This window comes from Gymnoscopelus braueri (genome assembly GCF_963280865.1).
Source record: "Gymnoscopelus braueri genome assembly, chromosome: 3".
NCBI classification, from domain to species: domain Eukaryota; kingdom Metazoa; phylum Chordata; class Actinopteri; order Myctophiformes; family Myctophidae; genus Gymnoscopelus; species Gymnoscopelus braueri.
The window spans coordinates 48,503,681-48,527,393 of NC_137612.1; the positions used below are offsets into that span (position 1 = coordinate 48,503,681).

Sequence of the window (23,713 nt, forward strand, 5' to 3'; positions counted from 1 at the left end):
CTGTGCTCCGAGGAGCACTTTTTCTAGTTTTTTTTATCTTATCTTAGTTTTTCTTTATTTATTATCACTATTGTCATTCTTGTTGTAGCACCGTACTTTGTGGACCTCACAAAAATGCATTTAGCTTCTTGTACTTGTATGAATAAATGAATACATAACATAGAAGCCTTCTTGACTTCCTACTCCAGAACATGACGCATGTGTCCTTTCCTTTTTCCATATTATCCTTGGTGGGGCGTGACTGACAGGTAGTTTCGTCCAATAGCAGCGGGTTTCCAACAGTGGTTTGTCCAATGGGGTCAGGGCCCCGCCCTGTACGTCTCAGCGTCAACGTTGACTACGTTGTGTTCCGCTGACTTTTCTGAAAGAATCTTTCAGCTTCAACAACAAGGTAAATAAACGTACAAAATACAAATATATGTACTTATATCATCACGTTTGATTATTTGTTGTGCTTTTATGTTCATTACGTTTGTGTTTGTGTTGAGTTTAATGGTCAGAAAGCAGCACATAAGGGCGTGTCCTAAAAGGAAATGATGCAGTGGCTTCTGTTCTACTGTTACATTCTGTACGTTTATTACTGAATGTCATGTTACATTCTTTATGTGATGGAATGTAACGAATCAACGTTACACAGACATTGAAGGTATGTGGAGTTAGATCAGAGAGTATACAGGTCCAGTGGACACCTAAACATTGAGGGCACCTTAATGTGAAATTGGCTATTTCTTTCCAACATGTAAAGAAATAAATAAAGAATGAAAGTGAAAGCTTTGGAAAATGGTCAGAAACATGCACAGTACATCATCATCAGACAAAATGATCAACATCTTGTTTATGCCCATAATGACTGGTTAGCCATATGTTTTGTAGCAATTTGCAGTGGTGGAAAAAGTACTCAAAATCTTTACTTAAGTAAAAGTATCAATACTGCAATGTAGAGACACTCTGTTACGAGTAAAAGTCTGGAATTAAAAATTTACTTGAGTAAAAGTACAAAAGTATCGGCATCAAAATGTACTTAAAGTACAAAAAGTAAAAGTACTCATTGTGCAGAATGATCCATTTTAAGTTTTCAAATGTATAAAAACCTTTAGAAAATAGAAGATATACAAGCTTTTCAAATGGCCAAAATGTATATAGGGTTGAAGTGGTTAATGTATGTTTTGTAATAATAATCAAAATCTACAAAGTAACTTAAGTTTTCAAATAATTATAGTGGAGTAAAAGTATAATATTTTGCCTCTGAGATGTAGTGGAGTAAAAGTATTGGAAATTGGAGATACTCAAGTAAAGTACTACTAATACCTCAAAATTGTACTTAAGTACAGTACTTGAGTACATGTACTTAGTTACTTTCCACCACTGGCAATTTGTCACAATTGTAGAAATATTAGGCCTTAAATGTCATTAAACAAAAGGTATATGAATTTGGCCCCATTTATGAAATGAATATAAAATAAAATATGAATGAATATAAAAACCAGAGAGTTGTATTGTGGAGTTAATCCATCTTTTTAAAAGTCTAGCAGCTGCATTTATTGGATCATGTCACTGTCAACACAAAACAGGAAATTACAGTAAGCCAGTCAAGAGTAATATAAGAGTTGATAAACGTTTATAAGGTTGAACTGTGATAACCGACCGTTTAGTTCCCTTTGGCATAAACGGTTCCATTTGACTGAGGTTGTAAGCTGATAAAAACGGCCCTTTACATACAACACTACAGTCTTGTTTGTTAAAATTCAACAAGGAGTCCAATAAAACACCAAGATTCCTACTATACTGTGCAAATTAGCAGACAGGGAGGGCCATAAATGTTGTAATTTTTTACTGTCATAAGTTCCTCACAATCTTTGTGTCAATGTCATATATCAGTGGTTCTTTATGTAGGGTCCGTGGACCCCCGGGTGTCCTTGAAGGGGTTCTATGGGGTCCCAGGTAAACGATTGATAGATGGTCCAAATGGTCCTTGTTGTAGTAGTAGTAGACTAGTGGTAGTGGCATTAATAAATACATGAGTAGATACAAATAAACAAAACAAAACATTTACAGTGTGATAAGATATGAATGCACAGATATGAATGCAGGTGTGCCTTGAGATGTTGACTTGAGCACAAGAAGTTAGAAACCCTCTGATCTATACAGTTGAATACGTTCTTCAGAGAACCAGCGTTATCCGGTCAGTGTAGCTGCTAAGTAAATAAGTAGTATTTATATCCCTGTGACTTACTGCACTTAATCCTGTTGGAAGCATCAGGCGTTCCACCATGACGCTCCAGGTAGGACTGCAACTATAGCCATTGTCTTCTTAGACATTATTCTATCCATTACATTTTCCTGGTGTGTAGTTCAGTGGTTCTCAAACCTATTCATGTCAAGGGACCCCCAAATTGCTGTATAATGTATTTGGCCGCGGACCCAGCTCTGAAAAAGATTTTGTGCCAGGGAGTCAGGGAAAAGAACAACAATTTCAAAATTATACATTTTGAAATAAATGTTTCACAATGATTCAAGATTGTTCTTATGAGCTTGTAGATCGGCTATTTTCAAACAGCCCGAGTATAAAATAGGGCTAATGTGGTTGATGCTTTACTAACTAATTTAGCTGGGGAGTAGGACCCCTGGGACCCCCCTCAAGGACCCCAGACCCCACTTTAACCCATTCAATCCGGGAACACATCTGTGTCATTTTGGATTTTGGCTACAGCCATTATTTTATACTTTGGCTATTCAAAAATAGCAGATATACAAGCTCATAGTGCGTTTTCTTTAGAAAAATCATGAAAATGTGTGCAAATCTTTGAATATATACTGTATTCTTTAAAGCAAACATTTGTAACTCAAATCATTGTTCTAATCTAGGGGGTCCCTGGAACAACATATTTTGAGATGGGGGTCTGCGACCAAATACATATCATTTTGGGGGTCCTTGACATGGAAAAGTTTGAGAACCACTGCATAGCAACATACGGTTTTCAGAAAATGTTAGGATTTAGAAGACATTTGTAGATGTGTTCCCGGATTGAATGGGTTTAGAAGCAGTGGTTTAGCTCATGGAGCACATGGTTAACTCCCTCTCCTCGTTTCTGGTCTCCTTGGCTTCCTCATTCCATGTGGGGGAGCTTTTCTTAAACACTTAAACCCTGTACAGTACAGTATACTTAGTCAGTGTTTCCCACTGTTTTTTTCTGAGACGGGACGCACATGTTGGACATTTTAAAGTTAATTGCATCAAGCTGTTGCACACACACTGTGTTCACCCACCTAGAATACGGACGCTAGGGTTCATGTGAGTCATCACATTATTGTGTAAGGATTAGGAATGAACTAAGTCTGTCTGTTTCTCTCTCTCTGTGTTTCTCTCTCTCTCTCTCTGTGTTTCTCTCTCTCTCTCTGTGTGTGTGTGTGTGTGTGTGTGTGTGTGTGTGTGTGTGTGTGTGTGTGTGTGTGTGTGTGTGTGTGTGTGTGTGTGTGTGTGTGTGTGTGTGTGTGTGTGTGTGTGTGTGTGTGTGTGTGTGTGTGTGTGTGTGTGTGTGTGTGTGTGTGTGTGTGTGTGTGTGTGTGTGTGTGTGAGACTGTGTGAGACTGTGTGTGTGTGTGTGTGTGAGACTGTGTGTGTGAGACTGTGTGTGTGTGTCTCTAGATGACAGACTGTGTCAGTGAAGTAGAGTTGACCGTCTCCTGTTCCAATCTGCTGGATAAGGATGTTGGCTCCAAGTCGGACCCTCTGTGTGTTCTGCTGCAGAGTGCTGGAGACAAATGGGAAGAGGTACAAGCTGTGTGTGTGTCCTTTCACCTTCATATAAATGGTCCTCACTACTACTACTCTGTGTGTCAGAGGAGGACTGTGGACAGTTCAGAAACCTGCCTACCAGTGACATCATCGGTCCACTGTCCACAGCCCTCCTCTGAGACCCAGAGTGAGTAGACGGAAATTGTGCTAATGCTCATTATAATGAGCATTAGTGAGGAGGACCAAGTATATGAAGATAGTTGAAAATGGGTGAAGTGGTCCTTTTGAGGTGCAGTTCAATAGAATGTGAGATGTAGAGAGACTGCCAGAGAGTCTGCTATGTGACGCTACATTTCCTGTCACTGAGAATGAGTTTCAATCCACAGCCCTTCCTTCCTCATATAGACCAGATAACCGGAAGACGAGATTTAACCTGTTAGATTTCATGTTAAGTTAAAAACTTGTCTACAACAGCAACCACAGCCAAAGATGTTGTGTTTACTCATCGACGACGTTAAATCCATGTTGTATAGCAGTGGTTCCCCAGGGATTTTGGGGGTGTCCCTAAATGACAATGAATTGAAGTTATTTGATTTAATTTAATACCTAAAAGAAATGACAAAAAAAGAAATGACAAAAGTCATAAGCAATATGGCTATGGCAACATGATTAACATTTTTTGTTTATAAAAGAAGCCGTGAAAGAAGCCGTGCAATGGGCTTAGTTGGGAATTGACGTCAGGGCTGCACTGTAGGCGACTCGGCGGTAGTGTGTGTGCTTGTTGTACAACACACATGTAGTAGGGCAGGCTACAGCAGCTGCTTATGGCTGCCAGTCCTACACATCAAACGTGAAACATAGAAAACCACAAATTACTCTGAGCCGACCGACTGGGTTTACAACGAGGAGATCAGATTTCACTGACAGACTCTTAACACAACGCGTTGTTTACAAAGTGTGACACATCCAAATATTTGGACCTCAGCAGCTGCTGTTTTAATCATCAAGGTTTATCTGATACACTGTCTGATTTCCCATTGAAAAGCATTGGTAGCCTGGCTCCAGACCATAGATTCCGCCCACTCACTGAGTGGACTGCCAGATAATCAGGCAAAAGCATTGGCAGAATCCGCCGCATAGGCAGAATCAAACTCTGGTGTGTCTGTATCCTATAAGGGAAGTAATCCAACATAGGAAAAACAGTCTGTCAAAGGAACGTGTTCCACTGTGCCAGTGTGTCAGGCCAGCCTGGTGACAGGTCGTGTTCAGGCCTTTCTCAACGACCTCCTCCTTACCAGTGTTGACATGTCTGCTGCTTATTATAAGCGACTTTGTGCTTGTTTTTCTGTAAAATCGCTTGTAAATATTGGTAGTTGTGGTTGCGTTTTTTTGGGGGGGCTTGTTTCTAAAGTGTAGATTATTGGGGTTGTTGGTTAGACCAGCGGTTCGGTTGTCAAACATTTTCATGTGGAAGGCACCCAAATTATTATTATTATTATCTGAAAATATTGTGTGCCAGGGACCCCCATACAAGATTCATAGGGTATGGTTAAGATAATGTGCCAGTAGTCATGAATCAATATTTAGTTAGTGGATAATAGAGCTGCGTGGTATAAACTTCACATTAACTACTTATTTATTATTTAAATGTAGATAAGATAAGCCTGTTAAAATATTTGCATTGCAGATCATGATGCTGTCCGACTGCTTTCACTTTCAATCACTAAATTACCAAAACATGTTTTAAAATGTGTCCTGCTCGATCTTCAATACTACATATCTATATTTGACATCACATCTTGAAATATAGATAGATATAAGCCTTGTTTACACTCTCTAGCACAATGGTGAACAGATCTTCAAGCTAATAACTTGTTTCCTTGCGAGACATTTTTAATTTGTAGATCTGGTGCGATAGGGCAGGCATAGACACAATGTAAGCACAATGTGGCAAATAGATTATCCGATCATCCTGTTTATTACAGAATACAGAACAAAAAAATGAGCATGCGTTATCACATGTGACTTATTATGATAAGGGTCTCAATCAGTGTTAATTTTGACAGCACATTTTGATTTAGTTTTAGTCATAATGGAATACAATTCCATTAAGTTTTAGTAACATTTTAGTTATCAGAGTTTTAGTTGACTAAATATTATAAGATTTTAGTCGATTAAATGGCCGTGATGGTGTCATAATGCCTTATTTATACTTAGCTGTGTGCCGAAAATAACCGAATTACAAATGACTTGTCTTAATTCTACTGGATCTCTTGTCCACTAGTCCCTCCCTGACATTTTCATCTAGTTTTTAATTGTTGAATTGCCAGTATATTTACTCATAGTTTTAGTCATCATAGCTTAGTTTTTATTTAGTTTTCGTCAGTGAAAAAAGGTAGTCTTCATAATAGATAGATAGATAGATAGCTTTATTGTCATTCAACAATACATGAATTGAACGACATTCCGTTCCACCGGCTTCCTGTAATCTGAAACTACTCGCAGTTAAAACATACTCAAATACTACAATATTTAAATCACTACTAATAAAATCACCGTCAGTTCATAATGAGACAGAAATATTGCACAGCAAGTAGTCCACAGCAGCATATAGGAGAAAGGATAGAGGATATTGCACTTATAGGGGGTTATTGCACTTTTTTAGAGTTCACAAGTTTGATGGCTTGGGGAAAATTTGATGGCTCTTGCAAAATCTGGCTGTTCTGCACTGGATGCTGCGGAATCTTTTGCGTCCAACAGCCAGTTTCACAGGGGGGTGCCAAGGCCCAGGGGGTCCAGTTTGACAACCAGTTGCTGAGGGATAATTGTGTTGAATGCTGAGCTGAAATCTCTCTTTCTCTCTCTCTCTCTCTCTCTCTCTCTCTGTCTCTCTCTCTAGGTGGGGCGTACAGAGAGAATAAAGAACAGTAACGATCCTGCCTTCAGCAGCAGGCTGACAATTAAGTATCACTTTGAAACTGTTCAGAAACTCAAACTGTCCATCTACGACATCGACAACAAGTCAAATGACCTCTCCGATGACGACTTCCTGGGAGGGGCGGAGCTAACCCTGGGACAGGTAACCAATCAAGCCACAAAAGGAAGTAGAGTCTGCACACTGGTAATGCTGAAAAAGCTATGCTGTATTTTATTGCGTCGCCAACGTTCCGTTCCGATCAATCAGATCTTAATCAGGACATATACATAATAATAATAATAATGAACTTTATTTGTATAGCACTTTTCAAAAACAAGTTTACAAAGTGTAAAATCAAAAACACATCAAAACACAGTGTGGGTAAAGAAAAAGAAAACACAGACAGTTCAATTAAAGCAAGCAACCAAAATACAGGCAATACAATAGAGTCCTCAAATGAACACAGAGTCCATTGTCTAATCCTCTAGTTAAAAGCCATTCTATTCACCTGTTTCCTAGGCTGTGTGTTTTCCACTTCCTGTCGATTTGATCCAATGAAATCCAATGAAACTGGTCAGATGACCAATGATGTCCAATGAAATCGACAGGAAGTGGAAAACACACAGCCTAGGAAACAGGTGAATAGAAGTGAGGTAGCCTGTCTAAGTTCCAGAGGAAGCTGAGTCCACAAATGTGGAGCCCTTGCGGCAAATGCTCTAATCCCCTTCTGCAACAGCCCTTGACATGGTGACCGTGAGTAACAGCTGGTCTGCCGATCTAAGGTTGCAGGAAGGGATGTAAGGGGACAGAAGGTCAGGTTCGAGGCCGTTCCGTGATTTAAACGCAAACAATAATATTTTAAAATCAGTTCTTAATGCCACATGTAGCCAGTGCAGTGAGTACAGGGTAATATGGTCATATTTTCTGGTTCTCGTAAGAACCCTAGCTGCAGTATTTTGGTCAAGTTGGAGGCAGTTGCTAACTTTTTGTGGGAGTCCGGAAAATAGGGAATTACATGGGAATGGGCGTACACATACGTTTATAACACTGTGTGTTATCCATACACCTTACATGACACACGTAACAAGAGTGCGCTCATAGAGTTGACTCTAATATGCCAGATTCTAATACGAGTTTGGCACTTATGAAGGGATTCTATTGTCGATCCCCCTACAATGTAGTCCCTGTTATAAATATTATTATATATAACATAACATGGGTACCTGATATATAAAGTATCTTGGATACTTTAAATATAAATGTGTTTATTGCTATTTGGATTCAGGGATGGGTGCACACTGTTTATTTGAATTTTATGTAAAGCCAGACAATTGATGACTTGTGATTGTTGTGAACAGGTGACCTCACATGCCTTATTGGGGTTAACCCATCAGTGTGTGGATGGTGACCTATGTAAACCTATGTGTGTACGCATATTCCCATGTATATGTCCTGATGTAGATCTGATTGATCGAAACGTTGACGACGCAATAAAAACTCGACTTCTTTTTGTGATACTGCCGTCTTGCACCTGGGCCATGGATGTGTGTGCACTACCTTCCTCATGCAACCAATCAAACCAACCCTGATGTAGTGGAGTGACTGGCAACTATATTATTCTTGTGTATAAATCTGTGCCACTGTGCCTTTTTTTTTGCAAACTGTTTATAAAGTATTCAATCAATGAAAAAAAATTATCTAAATAATCTCTGTCTGTCTGTCTGTCTCTCTCTCAGATAGTTTCCAGTAAAACAGTCACCAGACCTCTTCAGCTGAAGAAGGACAAACCTGCCGGCAAGGGAACAATCACGGTACACTGTGTGTGTGTGTGTGTGTGTGTGTGAGAGAGAGAGAGAGAGAGAGAAGAGAGATAGTTTGTTTGTTTCCACTATTTTCATCACTGCTATAGTTTGTGTTAAAAGATGTTCACGTTTTTTCGTTCCTTAAAAGTAAAAGAAGGTTGGTTTGTTTCAAATATACTTTTAGAATTTCCATTTCTGTTCAGCAGCAAGCTAGATATTATGCTTAGTCAATTTTACTGTAGGACTTGACTGTACATGACTGCAAAAGCATTTCAGTGCTTCCGTTGCACAGACTGTTAGGCTACAGACCAAGTGACGACAGTGTCAGGGATTCTGGTCTATTGTCAGCTGTCACCAAGACACTTCAGCTGTGTAAAAAACCCAGAGCTCATTAAATGATTGATTCCTATCATTTCATAACCTCTCTGATAGCTTTAGGTCTGATAACTCGTCTCCTCACAGTCTATCACAGCATAATGTTCATGGTCTCTCATATTCCTTAGTCAAGTGTGACACCAGCTGGTTAGATATGGTATTACAGGTCTAGTGAAAGTGTTTAGTGTTTACACTAAATCAACCACAAGAAACCAAAACAAAAGAGATTGAGATTACTAATTGTATTTTGTGTTTGTGTGTGTGTAGATTACAGCAGAGGAGGTGAAAGATAAGAGAGCGATTGTTTTGGAGATGGAGGCCAAAGGACTCGATAAGAAGGTAAATACTCTCCTCTCCTCTCCTCTCCTCTCCTCATCAAGCATGTTAGCTAATTGTGTGTGTGTGTGTGTGTGTGTGTGTGTGTGTGTGTGTGTGTGTGTGTGTGTGTGTGTGTGTGTGTGTGTGTGTGTGTGTGTGTGTGTGTGTGTGTGTGTGTGTGTGTGTGTGTGTGTGTGTGTGTGTGTGTGTGTGTGTGTGTGTGTGTGTGTGTGTGTGTGTTTAGGATATGTTTGGGAAGTCGGATCCATTCCTGGAGTTTTTCAAGCAAGGAGACGGAGGACAGTGGACTCTGGTCTACAGGACAGAGGTAACTCTCTCCAACATAGACTGCCCTCTATGTTTGGTAGCTAGAGGTGCAATAACAAAGACAACCTATTTCCTCCACTGACCCTTGCTGCATCAGGCAGTGCATCCATTCCTTTCAGTGGCTACTATGAGACAGAAAGTGTTAATTTTGCAGACCAAAACTATGACAAAAAATGTATTTTTTTCACTGAACAAAAACTGAATAAAAACTATTCTATGATGGCCAAAACTTTGACTAAATATATTGACAATTTCGTCGACAAATAAAAACTAGACGAAAGTGCAGAAGATATTCAGTAGAACTAAGAGGAGTCATTTTATGCGTGCAAGAATTCACCGTTGTCATCATGAGCAACTTTCTGTAAACTCTGTGAAGCGATGATTCTTGGCATTTTCGAAACGGGTGGTACACATACGATGAGTGATTTTAAAAGAACCACAAAACGACTTCGCCCCCCCATGCCTAAAACATGCAGGTATTGCAGATGTAAAACTCGTGGAGTTTATTGGGTTGCTCAAAACCTTTTCAGATGGGGGTCCACGGCCAAATACAATTTGGGGGTCCGCAGCACGAAAATGTTTGAGAACTACTGTTGTAGGGGTGCAGGTTAATATTGGTGTGGAGGCTATCATCGTTTAATACAATCAGATGGGACTTTTCTCTCATCACGCTGTCGGTGCCTTGATTCCACTTTCAAAACAAACATGAAAGAGACAAACGTTGGCAGGGCATTATAATTATTTCTGTGTTGAACTTGATTTCATTTGAAAGTAAGGCCGAATCGGGCCGACACGATGTCGGGCGTGATAATGGGACCGTACAGTGTGAGCACATACATCATGAGCTTTGGCTTTACATGGCGAACAATGTACTCATACAGAATGAGTAGTAGTAAAACATAACATAAAATTGTGCAGTCTATGCCTAGCTTTAACCATGGTAATCAGCGTTGCCATGTCCACTTATTATAAGAAAATGTGGGCTTGTTTTCGCTTGTAAATATTGGTAGTTGCGGGTTGCGTTTTTTTGGGCTTGTTTCCAAAGTGTAGTTGCTTATTTGTTGCTTATTTTATATCATGTTGCTTAAACCAGTGGTTCTCAAACATTGTCATGTCAAGAACCCCCAAATTATTTGTCCGCATACCCCCATCTGAAAATATTTTGTGGCAGGGACGCCCATACAAGATTTGTATATTTTTAAAAAAATCTATAAGCTCTGCTATTTACAAATAGCCGATGTATATAGGTTTAAAGTGCTTTTGGCCTTGGGCGCTTCTTTTGGGCTTATTTTCATAGACCTGGTTGCTTATTTCTCTCGCAAAATCTGGCAACACTGATAGTAACGATGATGATGATGATGATGATGATAATGGTGGTGGTGTTGTTATAGGTGGTGAAGAACAACTTGTCTCCATCATGGAAGAAGTTCACTGTTCCTCTGCAGACCTTCTGTAGCTCTGACCTGGACAAACCTATCAAGGTACACACACGCACGCACACACACACATGCATGCACGTACGTACGCACGCACGCAGTCGCCATGACTGATTTCAGTCATTTCTATGAGATTAAAGCGTAGAATGGGTCAAACTAGCAATAGAATACATGTTGTATTGCATAAGGTTTTACTGATGTTCAGAAGCATCTTCCATAAAACATATAATATTTCATAAAAGCAAAGATTAAAGCCTCAATCTGCAATTTCTCCAACTGTTTGGCTGTATGTAGAACAGCAAGACCAGAGGTTTAGAATGACAATTCTACAATGTGCTAATTGTTTAGAAGAATTCCTTTCACACATAAAGAGCTCTTATAATATCAGCTCTGATGCAGATGGAATCAAGAATCCAGAGGGTTTATGTGTTTTTCACTCATACAGGTACAAGCAGTGAAACTTAAGTGTGGCATGCCATGTAAAACTGTGCTTAATACAATACAATATAACAACATAATAGTAATCATAATAATGATTGTAAGGTTTAACTGAAAAGACAATGAGTGCCATACAGATTAGATTTTCAGAAGCCATTAATGTTTGAATTTAAACAATTCCATATATTTTCCTTTGAAAACCAGCCTGAATTTATTTAACCTCTTTGAAATTCAAATGAGCAAATACAAGGGTTTTCAATTAACAAAAGGAGAAAATAATATATATCCTTGTACAAATTAAGTGTTTTGTGAAATGTTGAGTTTTCTTAAATGTTGTCTTTTGTGAAATGTCCTGTTTTCTCAAATGTTGTCTTTTGTTAACTGTCATTTTTTTTAAATGTTGTCTTTTGTTAACTGTCATGTTTTCTCAAATGTTGTTTTGTGAAATGTGTTCTTTAGTGAAATGTTTTCATAGTCAGTGTTTTTAACCCTTAGGGCCACTGCATACATAAATACGTCGTTGTGTACTGTATGTATATGCAACTCAACAGCACAAAGCTTCAGTGCATTTCTGATGATGAAGTGATAAAGTTCCAGCTTCTCATCTCACAATACATAGGCCACTTGAAAACAAGCTCAGCTACAATGAATGAAGGAGTTATGTATAAGCTCTACAGTCCAGGTGCAGAGCTTCTCTTGTTTTTCGTAGTTTCGGCTAGCTGTAAATATGGGGCGAATATCAGAAAGGTTCCCGATTCAAATAAATGTATTGGCCTTCACTTCACCTGCAGTCGGTCAAGTTTGAGCCAATCAGTGTAGAGTAAGAGAAGGGATGTGAGGCTGCTGCATTTTACACACGGAAATTATAATCTCGTTCGTGCAAATGACGAGGTGATCATAGACTTATTTAAATGTATGTAGGTGACCCATTGCCACTGGAATTTTGATTTGTAAGTTTTGTTTTTAAGCTATCACTGCCTACCCTTGCTGTTGTGACTCCTGCCGCTTTCGGGTCGTTAAAGTTTACCAAGACATGGTCAGTTAACCGAAAATATATCAAAACCGATATTTAGAACCAATAAGAGACTTTTCTTTATATCAACGAATTAACCCAAAACAATTTATAGATCTTTTTTCATTTTCATAATCGACTAAACCTATTAGTCCGATTAATCACGTATTATACTTTGTTTTTCAATGTTGGCATTCAAAAAATAATTGTTCATTAATCGTAATCAAGGCAAAAGTTTGAGAAAAAAACAATGTCAGGATTTAGAAGGCGTTTTTAGAATCTGCTTCAGGTCTAAATGGGTGAAGTCATATCGTCCAACCCTACTGAAGGCACAACAGGTGAACAGACAAAGACCTCAGCCTCCACACAGCCCTCTCCCACCTGGAACTGAGGAACACATGCATGAGAATGCTGTTCATTGACTACAGTTCTTCAGCATTCAAAACCGTCCTGTGCTACTGCATCCTGGACTTCCAATCCTGACAGACAGACCGCAAGTGATGCAGATTGGCACCAGCACTGCTACTCCGGCTCTTAACACTGGGGTCTGGGCGCTCGGCCCCCTCCTGCACTCCCTGTTCACTCACGACTGTGTGACCATACAGCGTAAACTCCTTTTTATAAAGTTTACTGACAACTCTACTGTCATCACCTGATTACCAACAACGAAACATCCAACGGAGAAGAAGTGAGAGCCCTGACATCATGGTCAAAGGACAAACAAAGGACACCTTCAACTTGAAATACACACCACTGTACCGAAGCATACCATTAAATGGAAACCTCTGGTCTAGGACATGTCTACCATTCCATTCTTGCTGTAGCCACTTGCTTGTTGTGTATGGTTTGGAAAATATGTTGTGCAATGTATCCATCCATCCATCTATCCTTCTTTTACCATCTGGAGTTGGGTCACAGAGGTAGCAGCAGAGGATTCCAGACTTCCCTTCCCCAGGCCACATCAGCTAACTCTAACTGAGGGATCCCAAGGTGTTCCAAGACCAGTGTAATACTCCCATCTGGTCCTTGGTCTGCCCCGGGGCCTCCTCCCAGCTGGAAGTGCATGGAAAACCTCCCTTGGGAGACGCCCGGGAGGCATCCTCATTAGATGTCTGAACCACCTCAGCTGGCTCCTTTCCACGTAAAGGAGCAGTCAGTCTTTCACAGAAGACCCTAGTCCTAGGAGAGATGCCAGCCACACCCCTGCTTGTGTCCGCCATCTTGTTCTTTTGGTCATGACAGGATATATAATATGAAAATATTTTGTATTAGCTTTGTATTGTTCTATACCGTCAGTATGTATGCCATTTGTTTTTGCTCTGTTTGTGGACATAATAAAAATAAATAATTCTAACTGTGTCTGTATGGTGTGTGTGTGTGTGTGTGTGTTTGTGTGCATGTTTGTTTGTTTGTGTTTGTTTGTTTGTGTGTGTGCATATGCGCACACTTCAGGTAGTGTGTTATGATAAAGATGAAGACACCAGTTCAGATGAGATAGGACAGTTCAGCTGTACAACCAACCAGCTACTCCAGAATAACAACAAAGTGGTATGTCTCCTCTCCTCTCCTCTCCTCTCTAGGTTACTTGTTCAGATTATGACAATGATGGTTCTCATGATCTGATCGGCTCTTTTTCTACTAACGTCTCTGGCCTGCAGAAAGCAGCGCATGGCTCCCCGGTGAGGTCACTTCCTGCCTTTTTCTTCCTACTTCCTGTTTCTAGCTTCTGTCCATTTTGCATGTAAGCGATTCCCAAGCCAGTTGTCCTCAAGACCCCTTCCCTAAGCGCTGTGATTGGCTGATTGACATGGTATCCTATTCCATATACTTCACTCAAGTACTGTACGTAAGCACAATTTTGAGGTACTTCTTTACTTGCGTATTTTCCCGTTTTGATATCTTATAATTCTACTCCACTACATCTCAGAAGCAAATATTGTACTTTTGACTCCACTACAATTATTTAAGATTTTTGTTACAAGTTACATTTACAGATTGACATTATTATTATTATTTTTTAATTATTATTATTATTATTACAAAACATACATTAACCACTATTTTGTTTTACTTAAAGGAACACTTCACCCATTTTCAACCTATCTTCAATTATAATTGTCCTCACTAACGCAGTAAACGGCATGTATTCCAAATTTGACTTGAATACAAACATATTGGCATCAAAATATCAATAATATACTGATTAAAAGAAATCTAAATCTTCCTGACGTTTTCGATGATAACTAATATACAAGCTATAGATGTAAGCAAGCGCTCTCGAAAGAAAAACTGGTTTGGGAATACAAGGACAAGTTAATGTCATGTCAACATGAGTCAGTCCATACTGTCTGGTACATGCAGTACCCTGTGTGACCTGTAGAGTGTACTGCTGTCTCCAGGTGGAGTTTGATTGCATCAACCCTGAGAAACAGAAGAAGAAGAAAAGCTACAAGAACTCTGGGGTGGTCATCGCCAAGAGCTGCAAGGTATGACTACATTACCCACAGTTCCACAGTGTTAATAACAGTCTTAACATGCATGTGATTAGTTTTTTGTTAAAATGATTTAGTGGTAAGTTGCTATATATTAACACCTTTACCGCCGGGCCCGTAGTTCTACGGGCCGTTAAATCCAACGGTTAAGCGCCGAGCCCGTAGTCCTACGGGCTGCGGTCTTTTCGCGCATGCGCGGTCCGGGTGCACTTTCGGAATTTTTTTGATCCACTTCCGTTTCCGGTTTGATGACAGGAAATAGAATTATTTGGGATCCGGTTTCGACGATCACGCCCGCTCCCATTCTACAGACGAAACTGAAACTCAATTCTCTTCCTGTAGTTTTTTCTCCTCGCATTTCACTGTTTAACGTAATCCGCTCTAACTCAAACATGGATGCCCCGTTTGACACGTGGTTTTCACTGGGAGATACAGGGAGATCTCGCGGATGTAAACAGACCGTTCACGGCTCAATCTTAAGGATTTTAACAAGATCTATGGCGACATGAAAAAAACAACAAAAACAACAAAAACACCTTGGCACTGGTGAGTACATTATGAGATTAACCTCTGGCGGTGGATGTGTTAAGAGAGCAGCCAGCCTGCCGGCCTTCCCAGTAGCCAATTTTAATATAGGATATTATAACTTTTTAATATAGAAACAATTTATCAGCCATCTGCTACAGGATGCTTGGTTTGAAGCAGAAATATGTTTGAAGTTAATTGTGTGTGTGTGTGTGTGTGTGTGTGTGTGTGTGTGTGTGTGTGTGTGTGTGTGTGTGTGTGTGTGTGTGTGTGTGTGTGTGTGCAGCTGGTGACTCAGTACAGTTTCCTGGACTATGTGATGGGAGGCTGTCAGATCAACTTCACCGTAAGTAGTTTGTTGTCATCGGCTGAAAACACAATTAAACATTGTAAAACTACTCTACTACTCTGCCACCAAAATGTGGAATGCCCTGACACCATCCATTAAAGGATGTGAAACACTGGTTTCTTTCAAAACTGTCCTGAAAAACATCTATCAGGAGACCACAAGGGGAGGTAAATGTAATTTCCCATCTCCTTTGTACTGTATAGTGTTTGTATTATGTATTATTGTGGAAATTCTTTGTGCTATGTTGATGAATTGAATACATAAGACCACAATGGAAACAAGTCCCCAGGACTTCTTTTGTGTTATCCTTTTAGCCTTCATGTCTTACTGCACCACATGCTGCTTACATTTCTGACTAAAAAGGATTCAATCCAATCAATCAATCAATCAATCAAGCCTAGGGGTTCCTCAGAGTTACTACAGCCAATTTATTATATGATCAGAATGTTAATTGGAATGATAATCACATGTGGTACACTTAATGGCAGTGGTTCTCAAACATATAGATATTATGTGGCATAAATATCAAGATTTGACATTTTGTCAATATCGCTCAGCCCTACCAGCAACTAATACGTGTGTGTGTGTGTGTGTGTGTGTGTGTGTGTGTGTGTGTGCGCGCGCGCACGCGGACACGTGTGTGTGTAGGTGGGTATAGACTTCACAGGCTCTAATGGAGACCCTCGCTCTCCGAACTCGCTGCATTACATGAGTCCTGATGGTCTGAACCAGTACCTGTCTGCCACCTGGTCTGTGGGCCTGGTCGTCCAGGACTACGACACGTTAGTACTCCATTTTTGTGTATTCTTGTGTCAAAAGTCCCTAAAAGTTGAATTGGAATCACTTCCTGTCAAACACCAACCTACTGTGTGATGACATAGGCAGGCCCTTATGAATAAATATGAATCTTTATATTATTCCCCTGTTTGATTCCCATAGCTAATTTTCCTCCACTCGCACCTGATTGTCATTAGGGAGACTCTCTTTGGCTGCTAGATAACGTTCTCTGTCCAACTCAAGATGACGGCCAGACGGTGCATTACTCGTTTTAAACTTAAACAGTACATTAAAATATGAACATTTGAGGTGAGCAGTGGTGGAAAAAGGACTAAAAAATTTTACTCAAGTAAAAGTATCAATACTGCAATCTAGAAATACTCTGTTAAAAGTAAAAGTACCAGTATTAAACATTTACTTGAATAAAAGTTCAAAAGTATTTGCATCAAAATTAAGTACTAAAAGTAAAAGTACTCATTATGTCCCATTTCACAAGTTCAAAATGTATAAAAAATACAAGCTCACAATGCGTCGCATCGTGACTATTACTAGCAAAACAGTTAGTAATAAAGCCATTTCATGATTAAACTGATGTTGATGTTATATTAACTGATTCTGCTGGGGACCCCCTGGAACCCCCTCAAGGACCCATGGGAGTCCGCGGACCCCACTTTGAGAACATCTGCTCTTATGACACATGAATACACTATCAATTAGGGGTGCAACAGTTAATCGAACTAATCAGTTTAATAGATTATACAATAATCATATTAATTTGGGGGCCCTTGACATGAATTTATTTTAGAACTCTAAACCACATATTGTTTGTATTGGGGACAATATGCTATGATGAATATGGAGTAGAGATGAGAGAACATGAATTTATCTCTCTCCCTCCCCCTCTCCCTCCCCCTCCCCCTCCCTCTCCTTCTCCCTCTCCCTCTCCCTCTCCCTCTCCCTCTCCCTCTCCCTCTCCCTCCCCTCAGTGATAAGTTCTTTCCAGCTTTTGGATTCGGAGCCAAGCTGCCTCCAGATTTCCAGGTCAGCCAATCACAGTACAGCTATGTTAAATTCTGCCAATCACAAATTGGCTCTATTAATCTGAACCAATCAGTCTCATCTGTTGTGGGTTTTTATGTTTTTTTTTTCAGGTTGCCAATCATGAGTTTGCTCTCAACTTCAACCCCAGCAACCCAAACTGTGCAGGTACACACACATTCTACACTCTAACATTCTTAACATTTGTGGGAAAGTTAATATCATTCAGCCCTACCAGCAACTAATACATTGTGCGTGCGTGCGTGTGTGCGTACGTACGCGGCTACACGTGTGTGTGCGCGCGCATGCGTGTGTGTGTGTGTGTGTGTGTGTGTAGATGTGTATAGACTTCACAGGGTCTAATGGAGACCCTCGCTCTCTGAACTCACTGCACTACATGAGCCCTGATGAAAGCATTAGAACTTATGACTAAGTAAGAGTGAGGAATACAAGAAGTGATACAAAGAGAGAGGGGTGCTAGGGGGTGAGGTACAAGGAGAGAGCAGTGCAAGGGGGTGAGGTGGAGTGTGAAGAGGTGAGTTTTCAGACTGTGGTGGAAAATGGGGAGTGAGTCTGCAGTGCTGACTGTGAGGGAGGTCAGAGGTCATTCCACATCTTGGGAGCCAGGAGGGAGTCCATGTACCGTATTATCCTGCTACCTAATTGAAGGCCGGTCTGGCCAGCCTGTATTTCTGCGGACTACTAGATAAGAGCCAAGCAGTTATCCAATTCTCTCCCAACTTGAAACAAAAATCGATCATGGCTCTGGCTAGGCAACCATCTACTTTTCCACTTTCACATGTGTCTCCACTTCTAATAATCACAAAATGTTTGCCAATTTTCCCCATATTGTAGCCTGTAGGCGGCGCGCATGGAATACCAAAACGCTCGCACCAAAACACAGTCGCCCCAGGGCAAATCCGGCGGTATTCACCTGGTATTCCTAAACGTAACCTCAGTAAACTATGCCTAACATTATTCCTAAACGTAACCTTAGTAAAATGGTGCCAAAACCTTACCTTATTCCTAAACTTAACCTCAGTAACACTATGGCTAACCCTAAACTTATTTCTAACCTTATCCTAAGTAAAACAAATACAAGAATACAAGAACCGCTGGTCTGCAAAATAAAATGGGGGGCGAGTGTGTTTTGGGGCGAGTATTCCGGTCACCAACACAAGCTGCCACCCTGGCCGACTTGTGTTGGTAACCGGAATACTCGCCGGCATTTATAAAATTCCAGTCATATAATGAATACAAACGTGTGTGTGTGTGCGTGTGTGTGTGTGTGTGTGCGCGTGTCCGTACACAGGTATCCAGGGCATAGTGGAGGCGTATCGTGCAGCTCTTCCTCAGGTCAGGCTGTCTGGACCAACCAACTTCTCTCCCCTCATCAACCATGTGGCTGGAATAGCAGCTGCTGCTGCCCAGAGCAATACTGCCTCGGTACGCACACACTCACACATGCTCGCACACACATGCACTCACTCACTCACTTACTCTGTCTCTAACACACACAGACACAATGTTACATGATAGCATATTGACCATGTATTACACGTACTGCCTCCCAAGATTATTGGCCCACACACACACACACACTTTCTGATATGAATGATAAAACCATCACACGCTTATCACAATAGCAAATGACACTGATCACTCCCTCAATCATCACTTCACAATCATGCCATCTGGACATAGATGTGCAACTTTGAGATGGGAAAAGATTTGCTCCTAGGAGTTTGGTCCACTCAGCCATTGCAGCATTAATCAAACGGCCTCGCTGAAATATATGGGACAGTGAAGGCTAATCTAATTTAATCTAGCTCCTCATTCAATGTTTTCTCCCATAAATTTGAGCATAACCAGGTTAACCCATTTAGACCGGGAAGGAATCTTTGTCGTTTTAGGTTTTAACCACTTTATCCATTATTTTATACGTTGGCTATTCAAAAATAGCAGATCTACAAGCTTGTAGCGCGGCACAGAGTGCCGCGCTATGAGCTTGTAGATCTGCTATTTTTGAAATATTTATATTTTTTAAAGCAAACATTTTTAACTCGGATCTTTGCTTCTGGGGGTCCCTGACTTCCTGGAATAAAATATTTTGAGATGGGGGTCTGCGGGTGGTCCTTGACATGAAAATTGATTTTGAGAACCACTGACATAGAAACATACGTTTTTCAGAAAACTGTTGGCATTTGTAGAATCGCGCTGAGGTCTTAATGGGTTAAAGACACTCAACTCCTGTTGTGTGTGTGTGTGTGTGTGTGTGTGTTTGTGTGTGCGTGTGTCTGTCTGTGTGTGCGTGTGTCTGTCTGTGTGTGTGTCTGTGCGTCTGTGCGTGCGTGCATGCTCACATGTGAGCAGCAGTACTTCGTGCTGCTCATCCTAACGGACGGGGAGATCACAGACCTTGACCAGACCAGAGATGCGATTGTCCGGGCGTCCCGCCTGCCACTGTCCATCATCATCGTGGGCGTGGGCCCGGCAGACTTCAAAGCCATGGAGCTGCTGGACGGAGACGACGGCGTCCTGAAATCCATGAGCGGAGAGCCTGTCAGCAGGGACATCGTCCAGTTTGTCCCCTACCGGGACTTCACTAACGTGAGTCTGTGTGTCCTTATGCTTGCGAGGGCCAACTGGTCCCCACAAGTATTAGAATTTGAGAAATAGACATTGTGAGGACAATTAATTATGTGAGGACAAGCCGAGCTTGTTGATGTCCTCACTAGTATACTAATACAAAGGTGTGTGTGTTAGTGTACTTGCAACAATAAGTATAGTACAATTTGAGAAATAGATGTAGTGAGGACCATTTTCGTGGTCCTCACAACTAAGAGAAATGGTTGTTTTATGGTTTAAAATAGATTTTAGAGATATAATTAGGATTTAGGAATTAGGAAAAGATTCAGGTTGGGTTTAGGGTCGGGATTATGCATTTAGAGGTTAGGTTTAGGGGTTGGAATTAGAGTTAAACATGATTTATGCTTAGTTGCGTGTCAGTGTCATGCACCCGAAAATAGCTGATCTATAAACTCACAACGCATCACCGTGCGACACATCCTGAGTTTGTAGATCTATTTTTCGGCTTTAGGCTTATGGTTAAATATGGCTACATTGGCCCTGACCGCTGGCATAGTGGTTACGATACATATTGGTAGAAAACTCATCTACAGCTACATTTACAGAGAAAGGAGGGGCGGGGAGCAGAGGATGCTACCAAGGTGTTCAAGGAGTTAAACTATGCTCACTTCTGCCATTCTTTTAGTTTAGTTTTGAGTCTGGGTTGGGAGTCGAGATCTTTAATGGGTTTTGGTAGTTCATACCACATAATGGGAGCATAGTAGAATGTATTTTTACCCATGTTTGAGCCAAATTTTGGGGGAACGAGGTCAGATGATCTCCTTCTGGTGTTATGCCCGTGAACATCACTCACTCTAGAGAAGTAGTTTGACAGATATCTGGACACTCATCCTCTGTTACATTAGATGGATCATGTAACCTGTCTGTCTGTACTATGATAGTGGTTATTCAATGAACGTGGTCATTATTATGTCTGCAGGCTCCCAAAGAGGCGTTGGCCAAGAGTGTGTTAGCCGAGGTCCCCAAGCAGGTGGTGTCCTATTTCAAGATGAGAGGCATGGACCCGCCCACCAAGGCCTAAACCACACCCCCAAACGCATAACAACATTCCCTGATTGTCAACAGTCAACAATGTGCCACTATCACTCCATGTTAATCAATAAGTACCACTGCTACTGCTAGCTGTCAGCCAACCAGGATGTCAACTTATGCTTCCTGGTATTCCCTCAGCCAATCCCTGTCCTGAAGTATGATGCATGCATGCGCACGTAAACACTTGGCATTTTAACCCTAAAGGTCCTTACGCAATGGGAGTGGTGTTATTCTGTGTGATTCATTCACATTAATTCACGTTCTTTGCGTACAGGGCCCCTAAAGCAAAGTAATTTCTTTTTGAAACAAGGTAGATTTTTCACTGTGAATAAAAGCATCAATCAGTATGAATGAGGCATCACCACATTAATAGTTCCGTGTGAGATATTCACAGATGCATTTTTGGATTGTTTATTTGTCACACTCCCAGTGTGTAAAGACCTTACACCTAAAACTAACCTTAGCTCTAAAACATTTTCTTAGCCTTGAAAATTACTTTTTCTCTCAAGGGCACCCGAATGTTGTCCCATCAGGACTATTGTTACAGATCTTGCTATCCTTGTAGGCATTGTGTTTAGTACCACCTACGCGAGCGCGCGCACACACACACACACACACACGCACACACACGCACACGCACGCACGCACACACACACACACAGTTAACCACTTAAATGCCCTATTCTTGAGTTGAGTTGATGTACTTGGACCACTTTTTTCCATTTACACCATCTCTTTGCCATAAATAGCCGATCAGCAATTTTGCCTGAAATATAAGTAAAATTCATTTAGTTTTAGTAACATTTTAGTCAAATGCATTCTCTGTTTGCTTTATGAGTTTGCATTGTTTTGTGGTATTGTGTGTTGTACACACACACACACACACACACACACACACACACACACACACACACACATTGACCAATATTATACGTTTTACGTTCAATCATTCGAGCGATTATTGATTGATTTTCTTTAACATATTTGATGTTTCAGTATGTAACAATATGTTTACTCATTCGTTTCCATTTGGTGTACCTTAATACTAACCCAGCGGCTCTATGCTAACTAATTCTATGCAGAACATATCTAACAGCTTTATTTTCTAACTACTTGACCAATACTTTGCACTTAAACCTTTGCACTGTCATGTCTATCTATAACAATAATATCTATGCTTAAAATGCTGGAAACAATTGATGCTGGAAAACTGAAAGCTTTACAAGGGATTTTTATATCAATGGAAGAAGTCAAAAGTGCCATTACCATGTAGTGTAATCAAATCCTATTAAAAATATGAAAATATAAAATACATCTTGGACTTGACTGGATTTTGTACCAAATTTGTGTCCAAAATGATGTAATTATTAAAGATGCCATGACATGGCCAGAAATCCTCATATTTGATTCTACAGAAAACAGTCTACTAGGGCGGGACATGTACAGTAGATATTGATAAGCGTTTACATTAGGTGGAACTAGTTGAGCAACTCTATTTGCATTCTCAAACACATCTGACAGGACACTGGAGCACTTAACAAGCTTCCACTCTGTATGTTTGCACGCACACATCTTTTAGCCCACTAGATAAACACACTCACTGACTTACACACACACACACACACTGAGGTAGGTTTCTTCAACCGCTCCTGTTTGACTCCACCTAAAAAAGTAGGAGAGACCAATCACACCTTTACTTACACACACAAACACACACACCTTCACACAGTCAGTTTGAAAGCAGTTCAGTATTGAACAGCAGAACCGGGGAAGCAGAGTAACGTTCTCTGAAGACACACTGATGAAGGCTGGATGGCCGAAACGTCTGTCATCTTCGTCACCTTGAGGCGTATGGAACAACAACAAAAAAAAAACACTTTTATTTCTAAGTGTGACCCTCTACGTTATGATTTATTAAGCAGTTTGTTTGGATAACGCACCAGAGTGGTCAGAGCGCGGTGGTACAGAAAAGTGTGTGTTCTGAAGACACTCTAGACATCATGTAACACATACTGTACAGACAGACAGACAGACAAACAAACATCATGTCTATCAGCGTCAACCTGAAGAGAATATCCAATCTTCCTGGACGCTACGACCGCAAGATAGAGCTTACTGTTAGAGGTGAGTAACACACACACACACACACACACACACACACACACACACTGGGTGGCAGTGGTTCAGGAGGTAGAGTGGCCGCTTGGGAATCGGAAGTGTCCCAGTTCGATCCCCGGTTTAACCCTGGCTTAGTGTTAATTGTCCTTGAGCAAGACACTGAGCCCCTAACCGCTCCTGAGTTCTGATGAGCAGGATGGTGCCTTAAATGGTTGCAATGTGTGTGTGTATGTGAATGGGTAAATCTGATGCGCATTGTAAAGTGCTTTGGATAAAGACGCTATAGAAATGCACCATTTACCATCTTACACATGTACGCACACAGAGTCATGAACCCATAGCATCCCTATTCTGGCCATGTCGTAATAGGTG

The 23,713-nt window shown here is 40.8% G+C and overlaps 2 protein-coding genes across 4 annotated transcripts in view; both read left to right on the forward strand.

Annotated features, from left to right (window-relative positions):
- Positions 1-256: 256 nt before the first annotated feature.
- Positions 257-22,533, forward strand: cpne1 (copine I). Of its 2 annotated transcripts, none has more exons than XM_080424605.1 (16): positions 257-391; positions 3,647-3,772; positions 6,636-6,815; positions 8,390-8,464; positions 9,098-9,169; positions 9,393-9,476; positions 10,867-10,956; positions 13,814-13,909; positions 14,761-14,847; positions 15,665-15,724; positions 16,376-16,509; positions 17,491-17,545; positions 17,656-17,710; positions 18,855-18,988; positions 19,916-20,152; positions 21,111-22,533. In XM_080424605.1, exons 2-16 carry the CDS (start codon positions 3,647-3,649, stop codon positions 21,210-21,212), a joined length of 1,587 nt encoding a protein of 528 aa, XP_080280731.1. In that variant the 5' UTR covers positions 257-391; the 3' UTR covers positions 21,213-22,533. The 2 variants fall into 2 exon arrangements, with proteins under 2 accessions (XP_080280731.1, XP_080280730.1); XM_080424604.1 differs by lacking the exon at positions 13,814-13,909 and adding an exon at positions 13,942-14,040.
- A 408-nt stretch (positions 22,534-22,941) lies between these two features.
- The window catches only part of fer1l4 (fer-1 like family member 4), a 59,668-nt gene continuing 58,896 nt past the window's right edge, over positions 22,942-23,713 (forward strand). For both annotated transcript variants that reach the window (XM_080424947.1, XM_080424948.1), the window contains exon 1: positions 22,942-23,347. In XM_080424947.1, the coding sequence (XP_080281073.1) occupies positions 23,269-23,347 (79 nt within the window). In that variant the 5' untranslated portion in view covers positions 22,942-23,268. The remainder of the gene's footprint in view (positions 23,348-23,713) is intronic.